General features: G+C 35.2%; 3 protein-coding genes and 1 long non-coding RNA gene across 5 annotated transcripts; 2 read left to right on the plus strand and 2 right to left on the minus strand.

Annotated features, from left to right (window-relative positions):
* The first annotated feature begins 1,129 nt into the window (after nucleotides 1-1,129).
* On the plus strand, nucleotides 1,130-5,043 carry LOC140971285 (adagio protein 1-like). Its single transcript, XM_073433485.1, has 2 exons — nucleotides 1,130-1,695; nucleotides 2,863-5,043. Exons 1-2 carry the CDS (start codon nucleotides 1,436-1,438, stop codon nucleotides 4,463-4,465), a joined length of 1,863 nt encoding a protein of 620 aa, XP_073289586.1. The 5' UTR covers nucleotides 1,130-1,435; the 3' UTR covers nucleotides 4,466-5,043.
* A 686-nt stretch (nucleotides 5,044-5,729) lies between these two features.
* Nucleotides 5,730-8,436, minus strand: LOC140971287 (uncharacterized). 2 transcript variants are annotated; one of them, XM_073433487.1, is made up of 4 exons: nucleotides 8,241-8,436; nucleotides 7,565-7,820; nucleotides 7,244-7,296; nucleotides 5,730-5,939 (listed from the first exon to the last, which is right to left on the minus strand). In XM_073433487.1, the coding sequence occupies exons 1-4, from the start codon at nucleotides 8,292-8,294 to the stop codon at nucleotides 5,769-5,771; spliced, it is 534 nt and encodes a 177-aa protein (XP_073289588.1). In that variant the 5' UTR covers nucleotides 8,295-8,436; the 3' UTR covers nucleotides 5,730-5,768. The 2 variants fall into 2 exon arrangements, with proteins under 2 accessions (XP_073289588.1, XP_073289587.1); XM_073433486.1 differs by having other exon boundaries at nucleotides 7,550-7,820.
* On the plus strand, nucleotides 8,227-8,500 carry LOC140971288 (uncharacterized). The gene is made up of 2 exons (XR_012174285.1): nucleotides 8,227-8,343; nucleotides 8,383-8,500. It is a non-coding gene; the product is annotated as an uncharacterized lncRNA (long non-coding RNA).
* Nucleotides 8,501-9,443: 943 nt separating this feature from the next.
* On the minus strand, nucleotides 9,444-16,213 carry LOC140971289 (plasma membrane ATPase 4). The gene is made up of 16 exons (XM_073433488.1): nucleotides 15,972-16,213; nucleotides 14,228-14,347; nucleotides 13,910-14,146; nucleotides 12,981-13,742; nucleotides 12,785-12,907; nucleotides 12,457-12,561; nucleotides 12,228-12,372; nucleotides 11,964-12,128; nucleotides 11,613-11,851; nucleotides 11,221-11,253; nucleotides 11,053-11,134; nucleotides 10,803-10,963; nucleotides 10,539-10,712; nucleotides 10,259-10,441; nucleotides 9,928-10,109; nucleotides 9,444-9,824 (listed from the first exon to the last, which is right to left on the minus strand). Exons 1-16 carry the CDS (start codon nucleotides 16,026-16,028, stop codon nucleotides 9,728-9,730), a joined length of 2,865 nt encoding a protein of 954 aa, XP_073289589.1. The 5' UTR covers nucleotides 16,029-16,213; the 3' UTR covers nucleotides 9,444-9,727.
* Nucleotides 16,214-19,231: the final 3,018 nt, after the last annotated feature.

Here is a 19,231-nt window from a genome sequence, read left to right on the forward strand (position 1 = left end):
AAAAAAAAGAAGAAGTGGTGAAGCAAGAAAAATTGATGTGTGAATTCTTATATTTTATCATTAAAAATTAAATAAATACGGAAACATTTTTATCTTAAAAAGATATAATACGTAATGAAATAATTTTATTTCAATTCATTTTAAAAAATAAATTTAATTTGAGTTGTAATAATAAAATGAGACGTGAAAATGACAAATAAAAGGTGTTTTACGGTTCTTAAATAATAACATGCTATATTACATTATATTTACAGAAAATACTATTTTTAAAAAACATAGCTTTAAGATGGATTAAAATAAATACATTACCTATATTATATTATCAATATTTATATGATACATATAACTTATAATTGTGGATTTTTTTAAAAATATAATATATTATTTTGAAGATAATTTAATTTTTATTTGAAAATAATCAAAACATTCAATCAAAAAAAAAAAACATTTAACTCTTAAAATCTACCGTTGATATCAAAACAAAGCAAAAATTTGTGTGAAACGATCTCACAAGTCATATTTTTGTGAGACGGATTTCTTATTTGGGTCATCCATGAAAAAGTATTACTTTTTATTCTAAGAATATTACTTTTTATTGTGAATATCGGTAGGGTTGACCCGTCTCACAGATAAAAATTCGTGAGACCATCTCACAAGAGACCTATTTTAAAAACAAATCGAACCGTCTTATAAAATATACACAAATCAAAACAAACCAAACCAAATTAACATGGTTTGGTCTCCTTTGATTCATGGTTAAACAAAATCAATAAATTTGAGTTGGTTCAAATTCTTATAAAACTCGAATCAAACCATAATTAAACACCGCATGTCACACATTCAATTCTCATATTTTAATTAAGTTTTTTGATTAAGAACGTTCGACGTGTTTATTTAACGAGCTAGAAAACGATTCGTTTAACGAGTTGAACTTGAGTCAGACTAGTTAAACATAATAAATGAACATAACTCGAGTTATTCACGAGTTTAATAATTTTAAGACAAATCGAGCTCGAATTCAATCCTCATAAGCTCATGTGCTCAAGTTCGAATCTATATGTATCTTGAATGAGCCGAAATCGAATATTATATTGTTCGTGTAGAAGCTAATTGATGATTAATCCGAATCTATCAAAGCGGTGAGAAGAAAGAAGATTACAAAAAAATATCTGCTGTTGCATTCATTATCTTCATAGCATCATCCACGCCTCACCCCCAACCGATTTTTCTTGCTTCGCCAAACTGAATTATTTTTCTTGGAACATTATCACATGCAAATCCCACTTTTGATCCCTCTGTTTTTGGCTAACCTCAAGCTTAGCGTCTCCAACACGAATTTACTATTGCCCCTAATCGCTGCCTAAACTTAAAAACCCGCAAATTTTTCGTATCATATATAGATTATGGGTTGAAACAGGTCGGTTACGGCTTCTTGATGGAGTGGGATAGTGATTTGGAGTCTGATCTGAGCTCTGAAGATGATGGGGAGGAGGGGATTGGAGCTGGCTTAGGGTTCTTGTTGAGGAAGAGTGGTGGAGACCAGTCGCCCTTTTCTGTGGACTCTCTTTTGCAGCCTGCGCCTTGCGGTTTTGTTGTTGTCGACGTGTTGGAGCCGGATAATCCCATTATTTATGTCAATTCCGTGTTCGAGATGGTGACAGGCTATCGGGCTGAGGAAGTTCTTGGACGGAATTGGTAATTTTTTTGTCTTGAATTCTGTTTTCTTTTCGGAGATGTGATTTTGATTTTGCTTCGAGATTCATCTTGAAGTGAATGTCTCTGTTTGATGCTGCTTTATTACAAGATATGTTGGTGCTGATTTCATGTACATTGGGAAAATTTCATTCTTTTTTTTTTTTAAAAAAAAAAGAAAAATCCAGTTTGGGCTACTTGAGAACATGCTTGCTAATTTTTCTTTAGTTGTTGATATAATTTCTGGATGAGAAGTAATTTCACGTGATTTAATTTTTGTGGAACATATATTTGGCTCGACTTGCTTTTCTCTTTTTAGGCTAGCAACTTTGAATCTTAAACTCGATGTCATGTTTTCATTGAAAAGCTTATATGTATGTATCCATTCAATTGCCAAAATTAAGGATTTAGTTTTTCATTAACGTTAAGTTGGCTTTTTTTTTTGCCAGTCATATCTTGAGATTAATCTGATTGGATCTTTTTCTTCCAGAGGTGGTTGTCAATATATTGATGTTATTGTCTTGAACTGGATTTGAACTCTCCATGGGTTCCTGTCTTCACATCACGATTTTGTTGTCTTTAAAATGTTCGGTTATGAGATATATGTTTTCCTCAATAAACATCAAGATAAAGACCTTGGATGCTTTCTGATCCAGTGTGCTTCCTGATCACCGAGTGTTTGACTATTGTAATTTTTTTTTTTTTGAAAACGACTATTGCATATTTTATGTAAATGCTATCACTTAATTATGAAGTTTTGATTACTTCACTCCCCCTGCATACAGCTTATGTTCACCTACTTAGATAAGAACAAGATAGTAGTTGGGGAACAATTGCTAATGTAGAATTTTCTTTCAGTAAGTTTTTTATTTATCGCAAGATTGTAATTTATTTGTTGTTTAATTGGGTCGCTGCACTCAACTTTTACCTAATATCAGGGTCAAGGATTATGTTAAAATTATGGATGTAATGTGCAGAAAACTTATGCTAATTCGAGAAGTTGAGATCAGTGTTCAATTCATTATCTCTCTTTTATTCGTCGTATGAATGCCAAGTATTTTCCTAACTTCAGCAATTATGACACTATGATTGTTGAAGCTACCAAGAGATATTTGGTCCTGGTTGATATGTATGCTACTCATGTCTCTGACTTTGTTCAAATTTTTGTAGCCGCTTCTTGCAATGCAGAGGCCCATTTGCTAAGCGAAGGCATCCTCTAGTGAACTCCTCGGTAGTTGCTGACATGAGAAGATGCATTGAGGAAGGGATTGAGTTTCAAGGAGAACTATTGAATTTTAGAAAAGATGGATCCCCTCTGATGAATAGGTTGCACATGACACCAATATATGGTGATAATGAAACCATAACACATATAATTGGCATACAGGTGTTTGCAGAAGCAACCCTTGATTTGGGTCCACTACCTGGATCTTCACCCTCGGAATCTGTGAGGGCATCTGCAAGGTTTAACGTTTCTTCTCGCGAAGTGGTATTAGATGGGAGTCGGAATATTAGCCGTGGGATTTGTGGGATAATGCACTTGAGCGATGAAGTACTTTCTATGAACATTCTTTCACGACTTAGCCCAAGGGATATAGCATCTATCTCCTCAGTTTGTCGGCGGCTTTATGAGCTAACAAAGAATGAAGACCTGTGGCAAATGGTCTGTCAAAATGCATGGGGTAGTGAAACAACTCGAATATTAGAAGCTGTGCCTGGCGCTAAAAGATTAGGTTGGGGCAGATTGGCAAGGGAGCTTACCACTCTGGAAGCAGCAGCATGGAGAAAACTAACCGTTGGAGGTGCCGTTGAACCCTCCCGTTGCAACTTCAGTGCATGTGCTGTTGGGAATCGTGTCGTTCTTTTTGGTGGAGAAGGTGTCAACATGCAGCCCATGAATGATACATTTGTATTGGATCTGAACTCCAGCAATCCCGAATGGAAATACGTCAAAGTGAGTTCTCCACCGCCTGGGCGATGGGGTCACACTCTTTCTTGTGTGAATGGTTCTCATCTCGTTCTATTTGGGGGCTGTGGTAGACAAGGCTTGCTCAATGATGTCTTTTTGTTGGATTTGGATGCCAAACACCCTACTTGGCGTGAAATCTCCGGCATAGCTCCACCACTTCCTAGATCATGGCATAGCTCTTGCACCCTTGATGGGACAAAGCTGATAGTGTCTGGTGGTTGTGCTGATTCCGGAGTTCTTTTGAGTGACACTTTCTTGCTCGATCTTTCAATGGAGAAACCCGTGTGGCGAGAGATACCAGTAGCGTGGACTCCACCTTCACGTTTGGGTCATACGTTATCCGTTTATGGTGGTAGGAAAATCTTGATGTTTGGAGGTCTTGCCAAAAGTGGTCCTCTACGGTTCCGATCAAGTGATGTGTTCACCATGGATCTTAGCGAGGACGAGCCCTGCTGGAGATCTGTCACAGGCAGTGGTATGCCTGGTGCCGGTAATCCAGGGGGCATAGTTCCTCCTCCTCGACTTGATCATGTGGCTGTGAGTCTTCCTGGTGGTAGAATCCTTGTCTTTGGTGGCTCTGTGGCAGGTCTGCACTCTGCATCCCAGCTCTATATGCTTGATCCAACTGAAGAGAAGCCAACCTGGAGAATTTTAAACGTACCTGGGCGACCTCCAAGATTTGCATGGGGACACAGTACATGCGTTGTTGGAGGGACAAGAGCTATAGTCCTTGGAGGTCAAACAGGGGAGGAGTGGATGCTGAGTGAGATTCACGAACTATCATTAGCGAGCTCTGTTATTTAATACCGACAGCGGGAAAATGGACGCCTAGAAGGTTCTCAAAAAAAGACATTATTTCGTGTTCAAGAAATTGACACCCATTCTAAGAATCCGTTCCATGGAATCAATTCTGCATAAGAAAGTGCATGACCTGCAAGTCAATGATTAGCTGAACAACCCGATCAGTACTCAGTACCTAAATTTGTTCTCTCTAAGGCACCTGGTTTCACTCCAGCCGATGGCCGGATCCCAGTTTAAATTTTTGAGTTTTGTATAATCGTTTGAAGAAAAATGGCTCTATCATCTCTCTGTCTAGGGTACTAGTACTTTGTAGGTTCATATTAGTAGGTCTAGTTTATGTCATGGATGTGCTGTGCTTCTGGTTGTGTAAGCTGAACTTGGAAGAAAGACAACAAAAAAAAAGGAGCTGGACGAATCAACTCTTTTCAGTGTGTAATGTTACTGTTACGTTAGCTCTCCTCATGTTTTTAGCCAATGCTGTAATGTTTCCCAATTTTGGCCGATTAATTATTTAAGGTTTAAGAAGTTGGAATTGTCTTATATAATGTAATTTATATAAATTAAATGTAGTTTTCTTCTCATTTCTTCATAAAAAAAAATTAAATATCCATGGTTGCTCGTAATGTAGTCAAGAATATGAGTTTTGAGTGATTCGAGCTATGGCATGAAATTTTTTTGAAGTTTTATTTTTTATAAAGTGCCCGAATCTACCAGCTATCTAACAACTGGTCTTATTTCCACTAATTATAATCTTATTTCAAAGTGTACATCTTACCTCAGGGATTCAAGATTATAGATATATGATGAATTTGGCAAAGGATAGAACAGATAAGAAGATAATCGGAACATGCAAGCCACCATGGTTCCGTGGTTCCATTGAAGATCAACAGAATAAGTTAACCACAGAACAATTTCATCGATGGTCATATATGACCATGCATGTATAATTGGACTGAGTGAGAAGTTCCACGTAGTCACCCCCGTCCCCCATACATTACATAGCTTTGTCAGATCGCATCACTGGTTTTATCTTCCCTTAGAAAGGAATTAAACAGTTGACTTCTAATTTCCAGATTATGAACCAATTTTTTTAGACAAAGACCAAAACTATGCATGCTTTTGACCATGTTTCTCAAAATTAAATGGTTCTTAAAATAAATCACCAAGTCAATTATTTTCGAGGTAAAATTATCTAGCATCTTGTAGCGAGCGAGACCACCAAAGGAAGAACTTGCATACTATACTGGCTACTCTTAAAGACATAAGATACAGAGAATTATGGCTTTACTGCATCAGAATCAATGAATCATACAGATGAATTGATATACAAGATGAGTCTTGGAAGATTTTCAAGAAACATCGTAATAACAGCCCCAAACATGAACATCAGAAAAAAAGCAAGTAATATCTTTCCAACGTACACCAAACTGATCAGTGATTGTGGTTCAGACCTTGTAGAATGTGAATCAGCAAGACCCTGTTGAGGTAACAATGCATTATTAGATAGCCTTTGTAAATAATGATAGTCGTGAGCCAACAATTCCTATTAAGAAAACTATGCAACGTATAGCATACAAAAAATTAGGTATTCACTTCTCTCTTTTTTCTACCCCAAACTTCAATGTTAAGCAACTAACACAGTAGGGGAATATATTATTGTCATTGATGATCCCTCGGTAACTAAATTTTACCAATAATACCGTAGAAACCAAGAAATCACAGATATAACAGTCTTCCATTTGCCTCATACATTAATGTCGTTCAAAATACCACTCGTACAAGAATCACAATCAAGAAGTGTTTTTTTTAGAAATGAATCAAGAAGTGTTTTTTTTAGAAATGAATCAAAAAGTGTTTTTGATGCAGCATTATTGAGGTAACATAAGATCACCAGTGATTTCCCTGCCACCAAAATCATCTTATCTCGAGAAAACCAAAAATATCAATTGCCTAACAGATCTAGCTTACATGTTTTTGTAAGGAATTTGGTGAGTATAAAAGTAGAAGTTACGTAAGTGCCTATATCTTGGACAGGATAGCTAAATGCATATCATGAGTACACAGTATGAAAAGTAAAGTTTTGTGAAAAGAGCAGGATGTGTCACCAAATCAACAAAAAAATCAAGACTTTCCTTTTAACGATGCTTGTTTTACACTTGATTTTGTTTTTTCATGGTTTTCTTTAGAAAATGAGTATATATTTGTATTAGAATGGTTTGAGGCTGGAAAAAGGTTACAACATACAATGGAGTTTGGATTCAGCAAGAATTAAAATAAAAGTTTATAAAGCTAAGCTTTTTTATTCTTTTTTTTTTTGGGAAACAAGCGTAAGCATATTTATGTTCAGATATAATAGTAAGAATTGGTTTTTTTTATTTGAAAAGGTAAACACAGGCTTTAACAGCCACATTTTCTAAATTCTTAATTTCAGCATATCGAACACTCTTTTAAGCTCAAAGGCCTAACCCACCGGCTTTTTCCGAATCAGCTTCTTCATTCAAACGCATTCAATACCATACTGCTCCAACCAATTTCTCATGATTTTTTTTTATGGCAAGGGTCAATCAAAAGCCACCAGCTTTCTGACATCTTATTTCTAAGCAACCTAATCCCAACAATAATACATCCAAAAAAAGATCAGACACAGGAAACCACACATCATAGAACTACATGCCATCTCCGGGATTGTCCTTTCACAATCTCCTGTACACTAATCTTGTTTTACATGAATGTCATTTAGTCAAAACTCATAATTCAAAGATTTCGCACCAAAACTCGTACCTTAGCAGATACTTTCCGAACTCGAGTTGGTTCAATGTGTACCCCTTTATCACCTATTTAAAAAAAAACACAGTAAAGAAAAGGATATAAGTAACCTTGTGACCCGCAACTCGCCTACTGGTGGTGATCACAATTTGGGATCATATATAAAAAACCAGGGGTGGATCAAATGGGACAATAAGCGATGTTCCCCAAAATTCAAACATCGGTAATTTTATTAAAAAATGCAACTTTGCCCCAGATAAACTAAGTTGCCTCCAATAAATTTATAGGTCATCCCCAACCAAAACCAAGATAGAATATCACATGACATTGAATCACCATATGAATGAACCACAGTCCGCAACTTCCAATCCGGACCATACTTAACGAGCACTGAATTGGGGCCAAAGCTAACTGGCTCTTCTTCCCCTTCTTTCACTGCCTCGATGTGTGAAGCAAGTGTAATATTCGCAATACCACCACTGTCATTTTTATTATGTAGCCTCTTATTTATCAAATTCACCGCAAAACCCGCTTCAGTACCAGAAGAAAAACGCAGAATCTTGCCTGAACTCCTGCATTCTACCTCCACAAACTACAAATTTGAAACATACTCTCCAATTAATTATTAAAATAACAATCTGCATGCATAATGAAAAGGAAAAAAAATTGGACTTCAAAAGCACGAGAATACTATTTTAATTAACTAAAAATCAAAATCTTGAAATAACTATCAATCATCAAACCATCATTTTCAATCAACTTCTTGTTTATAAAATTCACAAGAAAACTCCTAATCCTGCCTGAAATCATGCAAGACACAAATGTAATCTTTACAGAACGGATTTCCTCAACTCCATCAAGAATCCGAGCGGCGATACACATGCATAAATTAGAATTCAAATAGGCATTCTAAAATTGTTTTATAACACCTAAAAATCAAGATTTAGGACAATCGTAGAAGAACCAATGGCTTCTTCTGGCCGGAAAATATGAAGAGAGTGATGGAGCTCACCGGTGGAGGTGCCTGAGGATGTTTGACTTCTGTATGAGCTATGTCCTCAGCCATATGAATCAAAAAGGTGCGATGATTGCAGAATGTTTATTGAGATTCACGCGTATCATAGAAATTTCTAGAGTTGACTGGGAACATGAAGAATCAGTTTGGATCAGCAAAAGGTAAAAGGAAAATATGTAAACATCTAATACAAACGCCTCGTTTGTAAATTTCTGACGGTGGAAAGGTACGAAGATTCTCACCGGGAATTATTCCACGACGCACCTTGTCTAATATGCACATACAGATATAAGAAATGAGCTGGGGACGTGGGATCGACTCGGGACGTGGGATCGGCTCGTTCCCTTCTATAAAATAGACGAGTTGAGATAATAATATTTTAAACCGTCACAATAACGGATCGATATATCTTCGACGTGGTATCGAGATCTTATAAATTTAGAATTCACATGCATTCGACGTGGTGTTGAGATCTTATAAACCTAGATAAAGTATAAGAAACATACTCTGAAAAGAAGTAACAAATAAATATTCTAAACTATCTCGATAATAAAAATTAACGATCTTGATCTCGATTTCTTTATGAGTCCTTCCATGTTTGTTCAAAACTAATGCATATTAATACAAAGATGTCGAATAAGGAAAATTCTATGTTACCTTAAGAGTTAAAAGACATCACCCCAATTGTGGATATTTATCAATATGTGTGGTGTACCGAAAAATCAATTGATCACATGTATATTGATAAATATTCACGAATAAATAATTTCGTAGATGGAACTTGACCTCTATACAATCATCTAACCCTGCATTTTACGAAAGATGCTCCATTATATATTTGGCTATATATCTCCATTGAAGAATGCAATCACGCTTCTACTTGACATTTTTTATTTTTCAAAATTCTTTAGTGTCATAACTGATTTATATTAGGATGGAAATGGTAAAGGAGTGGTATAGGAGGCAAATGAACCATTCAAGAAATTCTAGAAGTTGACCTATTTGATTACATTACATAGATTGCTAAGATTAGACAAGTGTGGTAATTTAAACACCAAACAAATGGTCTTTGTGAAATATCAAAAACATCAAACCCCCTATGTTAAATTAGATGAGGGTTTTTACGATCTCTTGTTTTTTAAAGATTAAACGCATCTGCCATTTTGGAGGTTTGACGATTAATTTTAGAAGATAAAAAGATATCTTAAGTTTGTCATCATCTAGAACTTGTAATACACATTTTTCTAAAAGATTTTTCCTTTATGGTACTGATATCATTTTACTCATAAAAGGGGACAAAGATAAGACAGAAATCCTTCTGCCACCCCTTTCATATACAGCAGAAAACAGAATAAATTGTACACCCTCTTCTCTCCTCTAAGAAAGTTTTATCTAGTGAGGCAGAGAAATCATTTTGTTTTGCTTTAAATCAGACTAGTTAATTCTCTGGCTGATTCGCATGAGAAACTCATTTGGCTTCTTCGTCAAACGGTGTAATGCTGCTGGATTGTCTCAATGTCGAGCCCTTTAAGCTTGACGACTGATTCGACGTGTCCCTTAAGGGTATGCAACTCCCTCAGCCTATTGCATGTGCAAAAATAAAATTAAAGCAGATCATGTTTTTACTACATGTGGAACGTTTTCTTGAAAAAAAGGAAGTAAAACCGGATCGATATCTATATACCTCGCTATCTCAGCTCTCCTCTTGGCTTGTTCAGCGATTTCGGACAGTTCCCTGTAGCTGCTCTTCTCATTGAAAATATTTGAAGCTTCCTGTGTTTGGAGGCCGTGTAAAGTTCTTTGAGCAAGAGCCCATTGTGCTTCCCTCTCCTCTTTTCCATAATCTTTCTTGGTTGAGAAAGCGATCTATTTCAAAGAAGAAAAACTAAAAATATTAAGATTGTATGGACGGTGATAGAAGTGTAACTTAAATCTTTTAACTGTTAAAAAGCCAAATAACAGCATTTTGGAGAAAGGTTTCATGTTCTACAGAAATTGTTAACATATATATATACCTTGTTGTCATACAAGTTCTGCCAAGCCTTTCCACTTAAGATGTAACGGATAGCAAACTTCATCAAGTCGAGCGGCACATAGAAAACGATACTGTAAAGCCAGATTACACCAGCCCATCCCCAACCACATCCTTTGATTCTAGCAAATTCCCAGTTGGCATACACGGCTACAAGAGTAGCGACCTATCCAAAACAAATCGGTTTTCCAAGGATTAAAATTCAGACCATTTTAACAAGTCAACATGTTTTCTATGGTATGTCTAGGATAGGTAAATCTTACCAATTGTGCAATGATGAATGCAGTCACTAACAGAAATCCAGGGCGTTCGACAAATGACCAACTGCGTGACCTGGTCACGAAAATGAGGGCCTGGCTAACAATGCTAACTTGTAAGTATAGAGCAGCCATCATTTCGTACTCACTGTCTCGAATATTTTTAACTCCAAATTTGTCCTGCATGGCCCACAAAAATTGTTTAAATCATTAATGCGAAAGCAAAAAAATATATATATATGAAAACAGTGACAGATTGATATTCGTTACATGGAAGAAGTCGGTCTTATGCATCAGCCAGAAGAATATAACAGTCATCAATGCAAGGTAACCTCCAAGTACAATGCCGGTGGCAAAAATCTCCTTCAATTTCCAGCTATCTGGCAACGGAGATGGCTTCACCCTATCTTTTGAGATAGTCATAATTGTACCTATGTAAACAAGATTTGTTAATTTATATTCCCACGTTTTTTGGGGAGAAAAATATGAAAAAATGGGAATGCATAATCTGACAAGTTACCATCATTAAGGATGGCAATTATCAAAACCATGAAGGGAGAGAAATCGAACTTCCAAATCAAGGCGATAAGCATGAAACCAAACTGCAAACAAGAATTGAATGATACGAGGACTGAACATGTCAAAAGTACTTTAGAGTTTAGATCATTAAATGCTACAATCAGCTTACCACGATACGGATGGTGATTGACACTGCGTATATCTGCAAAACAAAAACAAAGAACACTTTAACTTGCGCTGGACCTATCTAAAGATTAGAGTATATCTTCGACATGATAATTTTATCATCGAGTCAAAGATATCCTTTCACATTAATTCTAACATACCTTCATCTATATAAAGGAGGAATTATATCTTTCTAATTAAGCGTGACCTATAGAGTTTTGTCTTGTTTTTGACTTTTTAACATTGTGTCTAAGATGAAAGTGATTATGGTTGAACCACATAAATCTTGTGTCGTATTTACATTCTCTCTTTGCTAAAGTTCTATTATCAATAAATTCAACAATTTGTTTCATACTAATGTGTAGATTAAATAGAAGGTAAGCGGATGAAACTAACTGTGTAATTCTTCATTCTTTGGAAAATAGCTCTGCTCGTCAACACTGCACTAATGATGACACTAAGCCCAGGTTCTGTTAGCACAATGTCAGAAGCACTTCTTGCAGCATCAGTAGCATCAGCAACGGCAATCCCAATATCTGCCTTCTTCAGAGCAGGGGCGTCGTTGACACCATCTCCTGTCATTCCAACAATGTGCTTCCTCTCCTGTAACTTCTTCACTATTTCATATTTGTGCTCTGTACGGAACAAAAAATGCAGTAAATTTCCCATTTTTGGGATTCCAAATAGAAGAAATTCTTAGACTCAAATACAAGTTTAAAAATCAAGAAATGTTTACAAATCACCAACCTGGAAAGACCCCAGCAAAACCATCGGCCTTCTCAATCAATTCTTCTACAGGAAGGCCAGCTATAGACTCATCCTTGTGTTGCCCAAGCAATGAAGCTGATGGATACATGTTTACTCCCATCCCAAGCCTACGTCCAGTCTCCTTAGCAATGGCAAGTTGATCGCCTATATCAGAGAAACAGTAATGATTGATGGATAAATTTAGAAGAAACAAACTGTGGCTTCAGCACGGATGCATATCCTTGTGATGAATCATCCAATTACCAGTAATCATTTTGACATTTACACCAAGATTTAGTGCCCGGCGGATGGTTTCTGCGCTATCGTGTCTCGGTGGATCAAAAAGAGATAGGAGCCCAACAAATTGCCATGGAGCACCATGGCTCTCTTTTGTCTTTTCTGGCACTTCCTGCAAATATAAAAACATTTATGTCATATACGCACTGCTGCATGTGGAAATGTCGGACACTCAGGCAAGCGGTTTATAACAAACCTGTCTGGCAACAGCCAAGGAGCGTAGCCCACGCTCAGCAAATTTGTCAATTACACCATGAACTTTTTTCTTCAGGTCTTCCTTGCAATTGCATAGAGTCAAAATCTGATTAAAGAGAATGGGAAAAACAAAGAAAAAGGATACTTAGTATGATATGGTATACTGCAAGAATAATACCCTAATGTGCTACATCAGATTCTTCTAACAAGATTTTCGAAGAGTCGGACAAATGCGAAGTATTTGTGAGTGGAGCCTTTTATGCGCTGCCATTCTTTCATGGGCCCGTGGACTCCACACACGATCTTGTATTAAAAAAAGACGAGTGTACCTGTTCAGGGGCTCCCTTGCTGGCACGATGCCAATTCCCATCTGAATCAATATAAGTCAAAGCCGTCCTCTTATCCACGGGGTTGAAGGGGAAGAAATGCAACTCCTTGATGCCAGCTCTAGCCTGAGAATCGTAAACATGTTCTATTTTATCGATCTGAAATTTTGAACACATAATCTTTATAAAAGATGTGTACCTCCTTTGGATCAGCGAGTGTGCCAACAATGGCAGCATCAATAGCATCTTGATTTTCAGTTCTTGAAGCCCTTGCAGCAAGAAGCAGAACAAGATCAGGATCCACCCCTTTTGCAAAAACCTCAATCAAGCTTTTATCAACAGTCAGCTTGTTAAGAGTCAAAGTTCCAGTCTTGTCACTGCACAAGACGTCCATTCCTGCCATTTCTTCAATGGCAGTCATTCTCTTAGTGATGGCGCCTTGCTGTGACAGCCTGTGGGATCCAATAGCCATCGTCACAGACAAGACGGTGGGCATAGCGATCGGAATGCCTCCAATCAAGAGAACGAGGAGATTGTCGATACCCTTCCTATATGGCCTGTGCTGAATCGGGTACATCACGATTATCTCGGCCAGCATACCAATGGCGATCGAACAAATGCAGAAGTTACCGATTGCTGTGAGAACTTTCTGGAAGTGTCCCACTTGGTTTGTGCTGTCCACAAGATGAGCCGCTTTCCCGAAGAAGGTATGGACACCAGTGGCGATGACTACTGCTTCGATTTCACCTTGTTTGCAAGTGGAACCCGAGAAAACTTCGTCGTAAGGATTCTTGGTCACTGGAAGGGATTCTCCCGTGAGGGCGGATTGGTCAATCTTTAATGGATCACCTTCGAGCAAACGGGCATCAGCAGGGACAATGTCTCCCAATTTGATACTTACTATATCTCCAGGAACCAGAATGGCAGCTTCCTGCTCGCTCCATTGACCATCTCTGAGGACCTATTTTCAAGAAACCATCCAAAACAAGAAGCCAGTGAAAATCAAGTAACAAGCAATGATATGAACAGGAAGTTCCATGGTTTTCCATTATTAGAATTGAAGATAGGTTTACTTCATTAATGGGATAAGACAACATTATTGTGTCGAAAACTTGAACTACAACACACCTTAGTTTTAGGAGCAAGACCAGCCATAAGGGCCGCAGCAGCGTTTCCCGCATTGTTCTCTTCGATGAAACTGATAGTAGAGTTGATAACCAGCAAGCAAACAATACCAACAAAGTCTTGCCAATCCGGCGGTTTTCCACCTCCATTAGCAAGAGCAATCGCCATGATAGCCGCAGCTTCCATAACCCATGATAGTGGATTCCACATAAAGCCGAGGAACTTGAGAATTTTGCTCTCCTGAATCACCATGACACAAATTATGAGATTTATATGCAACCCAATTGTTATCATATCCAAGGAAACAAAACTCATTAATACCTTTTTCTCTTCCAGTTTGTTGGGCCCAAAAATTTGAAGCCTTGTGGCTCCTTCTTCAGAACTCAACCCTTCACGAGTGCATTTCAACTGCTCGAAAACTTCCTCAATCGGAACTTTTTCCTGTTATTTGGTGGATAACAGGAACATAGTGTTAACAACTCATACATGATCGAACGTCTGTTGTTCTTAAAACCATGTTTAAAATCGTTCAGCCACGTAAAAATATCATATAAATTATTTCTTCATAAAATCTTAATACCTCATCATCATTGGGAAGCATGACTACTCGACACCATTATATATATGATATATCCAGTTCAAAAACAAAAATATATTATTTCTAAGCTGCTTATACCATTGTGAACAACTATGTTTCATATTAAGTTCAACTTCCATCTCGGTTTCACTGGTTATATTATCTTGATCTTCCCTCGTAGGATCACACATCCATACTCACAAATGCCTTCATATTAAGTTCAGCTTCCATCTCGGTTTCATTGGTTGTATTATCTTGATCTTCCCTCGTAGGATCACATTAAGTTACTTTTCATACTTTAAAGATATAGTTAAACAGGACCATATCTCTATTAGTAATCATAATCAACTTTTAAACATATGAAAGATCAACTTTGAAACATATGAAAGACAAAAAAATCTACAAGTTTAATAAGACGAAGCTGACTTTTGTCAAGGGACCGGGCCCAAATGGATTTCTAGCCAGCGAAAATGGTTTAAATTCAACATCACATGAACCCCACTCGCCAAACTGGAATCCGATGCTACGCTACTTTCTTGTTAGTACATTGCATGACTAATCGAATACCCCATTAAAGAATCTATACTATATTATCGTCTTGTTTATCACATTAAAATGAGTATATATAATTTATCAGGAAAATAATAAAAATAAAAATTGGCTTAAAAAAGTCTCGATCTGAATAGTAAAAAGAGCCCGAGATAGCGTGGCATAAAATAAGGAAACAGCTAGAAAAACAAATTTAATTAATAAACAAACAGAGTCAAAGTACTACGGAACCAGTACAACAATATTGTACCCTTATATAAAAATTATATATATATATATATAAATAATAATTTCTGAAAAATCATAAATTTTTTATATTTAATTAATTACTGCTGACAAAAAATTTCGAAAACTAAACATCAAAAGATAGAATTTACTTTCTATAAAATTTCCAAAGGAAATTAATTGCGAAGAAAGCGTGCAAATTTGTTAATTTTACTTGTTTTGTTTACACACTAACTACTAAAAGATGGTGAGAAAATATTATATCTAAATAAAAATAAAATTTAATATATTTATAACCAAGATATAACTATTATCGTATCTAATCTTCCGAGTTTCAAGCTTTTTAAAAAAATAACTACATCATTTCACCATATCTATTTTTCAATGCATAAAAAATGTAAGATTTTTTTTTTCAAATCACAATTAATAATCTAAAAACACTAAAAAATAATCAATCAATTTCAATTCAGTTAAAAACACGAGAGACGAGATCAGAATTTCTATTTTAGACAAATTCATTCACTTAAAAAATCTACACACATTAATAACTACATTAATAAAAATAAATCAAGAACACACACACATATATTACATTTTTCATCCAGAAAATGTATGAAAAACTTTGAAAAAAAAAAAACACTTCAAAAAACAGAAATTCCCAGAAAACGAGAATTTGATAATAAGATCAAGAGAAGGACGAAAGGAAAAAAATACCAGATCAACAGTCTCATTCTTGATTTCTTCGAGGCTCAGAGCTTTATCCCCACCCATCTTCAGTCTCACCTCTGCTTCTGATACAGAAGAAAAGAGAGAAAATTTTGGGTTTTTTTTTAAAAAAAAAATTATTATTGTAAGGCAAAAATTTAATGCTCAATGAATCATTGAATGAGAAGGGTTGATGTATATATAAATACTCTCGAGGAAAGGGAAGTAATTGGCTCTCCTCAGTTCGGAGTCTTTTTGGCCATTGCACTGCCCATTTTATATAATATATAATATATAATATATATAACATATACATGCACCTTTTCTTTTCATAAGAAGACTATTATTATTATTATTATTATAATAACATATGTGCGCCGAATGCTTTTTTTTAACCCCTTTTTTCGAATGGCCTCTTGTATATTTTATTTCCACTTCGACAATATTTAATTCAAATTGATCAACTAAGAAAAATAATATGTAATTTATTTGTCATTATTATTTATTTGTCATTAATAAGGGGTGTCTTTCCCTAATATATAAATATAATATATATACAGTAATAAATGTCCGAATCGCGATTTTTGGGATGCCTAATTAAGATATAAAAACAAGTACAAACGGGTGGAAGTGCGAAGGATGAATGATTTAGAGTAAATTGATATATAATTTTGTTATGTTGCACGACTTATCTACTCATCGATGAGGTGATACATTCTTGTTAGATGATATGTAAATATCAAAACTTTACATCAAACAGATCTGTATCACTTCACTGGTGCTCACAAGTGAATATCGAAAGTATGCAGCATAACAAAATTATATATATGAGTGTGGTTTTTTCGTGTAGAAACGCAAAATGCCCTGCATATGCTAGTTTAATTTATTTGATCGGGATTTGTTTGGATTGGCAATAACTTGTAGAAATCCTCTTACTATTTTAATGTCTTGTCTCGCCCTGAAACGTTGTTCTATCTAGTTTGTAGAAAAATAGTAACTTGGACTTCTGCGCAATAGGCTCAAAAAATATGATAATTTAAAATAAATTATAATTTTTAAAAAAAATTTTTGATGTAATATGTGATTTTATAGAATTGTTGAAAAAAAAGAATGAGCCATATATTATTAATTACATTTACTGACTCCATGCTTGATTGCTCGATATATATATTTGTTTTAATTAATTTAGTTAATTAATTTAATATGGATCAAAATAGGTTATAACATAAATTTTCGAGTTCGGACTCGATTCTAAAACAAAGAAGAAAACGATTTCTTTTTTTATTTCGACCGAACGACTTCTTGTAGAACCGAATGTTTATTATTCTCATTTTAAATTCAATGAGACATTCTTTCACATCGTTCTAACACATAACCTTACATGAAAAATATATACGACCCGACTTATGGTGCAAGGTATTGCGCTCACCGCTGGTCGAATCAACCGATGTGGTGACAATGTGAATATGGAAAAACAAGAGAGATGGGACGCAACGGGCTGCTAAACTTTACTCAAATGCCGTTCAAAGTGGAGTAAATTTGGGTCCCAAAATTTTATAGGAAGAAGTCTCCACCACCCTTTTTCACTGGTCAACATGCCAAGTACCATTATTGCGATGCTGTTAATTAAATATATTGCAATAAAAGCAATACATATCTAAATTCATTTACAAACTGGACGGTTTACTTAGATTCTACTCACGTGAAATCTCGATATTGTTAAAAACTTCATGTAAAAACAATTTATTAACTCTGTACACACATCTCCGTGTTATCAAATCTTTAATATAGAGAAAAATATATATTTTAAGAGATATATGTATTCAAAATTTGAAAACACGGATAATTGAATTGATAATAATGAAAAGTTTTCAACAATATCGTAATTTCGCACAAGTAGTATACACAATCTCCATTATGGTGTTTAACAAAACGATTGATGGCCGAGGCTATGCAACTATTTAACGTTGCTTTTTTGAATTTCTAAAAAAAAATTGAGTAGGCATCTTGTGAGACGGTCTCACGAATCTTTATCTGTGAGACGGGTCAACTCTACCGATATTCACAATAAAAAGTAATACTCTTAGTAAAAAAAAGTAATACTTTTTCATTGATAACCCAAATAAAATATATGTCTCATAAAATACGATCCGTCAGGCCGTCTCACATAAGTTTTTACCAAAATTATTATATGATAAATGGTTTTAATTTATTACAGATAAAGTGGTTATTTTTGCAATTAATAATAAATCAAATATGATACCGCTATAAAATCAGATGACATCATTTTTTTCTTGTTAATTTTACTTTTAATTAATAATGTAATTATTGAGACACGGCTGAATAAATAAAATATTTTTGTATTCGATATGATTTTCTGTGGCTGATTATGAGTCTAAATCAATCCGTTTAATTGAATTTTCGGTTTTAGATTTTTTTTTTAAATCGTAATATTTGGTTATTAATCAAAATTCCACGAACTACAACAACCTCGACAAATCTACGAATGCACCATATATGGTTGTGGTGATAAAATTTACCGCCTATGTTAATAATTTCGAAATAAAAATTCATCATATAAATAGATAACAAATCCACTAAGGATTTGATTTATCTTATACCTACTCAAACAACGAAGAGATAAAGTTGATATACAATCAAGAAATAATACCAAAGTGGCCTCAATTAATATTGTCCGAGTTGATGGAGTATTTGAATAATTGACAAATGGCCAGAAGTTCAAATCTTTCTATCGACATTTTCTTGCACGAGCTTGTTACAGAGAGCTTGTACAGTTTAGTTTACTTGACTAACGTAATTTATAAATTATTGCTTTAATCCAAAAGTTTACCCAATACACATCAAATGATAAATACAATATGTTTCCGCGCCATAAAAAAAAAAATAGAACCAAAGGAAGACCAATTTATCATTTTGTATTCATATGGAGAAATGCTTCCCACTTGTGCCGCTATTTATACCTTTTCAACACACTTGCCCAAGGGAAGACAAGAGGTTCTCTGCTTTAAAAGTGTTCTTAACGCAAGGACTACAACGATTATTGGGTCAAATATATCTTTATAACGTAAGTATAACCATTAAATTATCAATAATTATATGAACCTTACGTATTTTATAACCAAGAGTTCGTCGTTTTTTCGAAAGTTATAATATATGGTAACGGTATAACTCCAATATTTAAATCGTATAATAATTCAAAAACCAATTTTTGGTCCTTAAAAAACCAATTTTTGGTCCTTATATATATA

This window comes from Primulina huaijiensis, chromosome 2 (genome assembly GCF_012295235.1).
Source record: "Primulina huaijiensis isolate GDHJ02 chromosome 2, ASM1229523v2, whole genome shotgun sequence".
Lineage (NCBI taxonomy): Eukaryota > Viridiplantae > Streptophyta > Magnoliopsida > Lamiales > Gesneriaceae > Primulina > Primulina huaijiensis.

What these genes read in the sequence shown, in the direction of transcription:
- LOC140971285 (XM_073433485.1), top strand. Translation starts at nt 1,436, where the DNA reads ATGGAGTGGGATAGTGATTTGGAGTCTGATCTGAGCTCTGAAGATGAT. An exon ending in GAAGTTCTTGGACGGAATTG is followed by an intron (nt 1,696 to 2,862) that starts GTAATTTTTTTG and finishes AAATTTTTGTAG; the next exon opens with CCGCTTCTTGCAATGCAGAG.
- LOC140971287 (XM_073433486.1), bottom strand. Translation starts at nt 8,294, where the DNA reads ATGGCTGAGGACATAGCTCATACAGAAGTCAAACATCCTCAGGCACCT. An exon ending in ATCCTCAGGCACCTCCACCG is followed by an intron (nt 7,821 to 8,240) that starts GTGAGCTCCATC and finishes TCAAATTTGTAG; the next exon opens with TTTGTGGAGGTAGAATGCAG. An exon ending in ATATGGTGATTCAATGTCAT is followed by an intron (nt 7,297 to 7,549) that starts GTGATATTCTAT and finishes TTTTTTAAATAG; the next exon opens with GTGATAAAGGGGTACACATT.
- LOC140971289 (XM_073433488.1), bottom strand. Translation starts at nt 16,028, where the DNA reads ATGGGTGGGGATAAAGCTCTGAGCCTCGAAGAAATCAAGAATGAGACT. An exon ending in AAATGTCAAAATGATTACTG is followed by an intron (nt 12,129 to 12,227) that starts GTAATTGGATGA and finishes TCTCTGATATAG; the next exon opens with GCGATCAACTTGCCATTGCT. An exon ending in TTTTGCTGGGGTCTTTCCAG is followed by an intron (nt 11,852 to 11,963) that starts GTTGGTGATTTG and finishes TGTTCCGTACAG; the next exon opens with AGCACAAATATGAAATAGTG.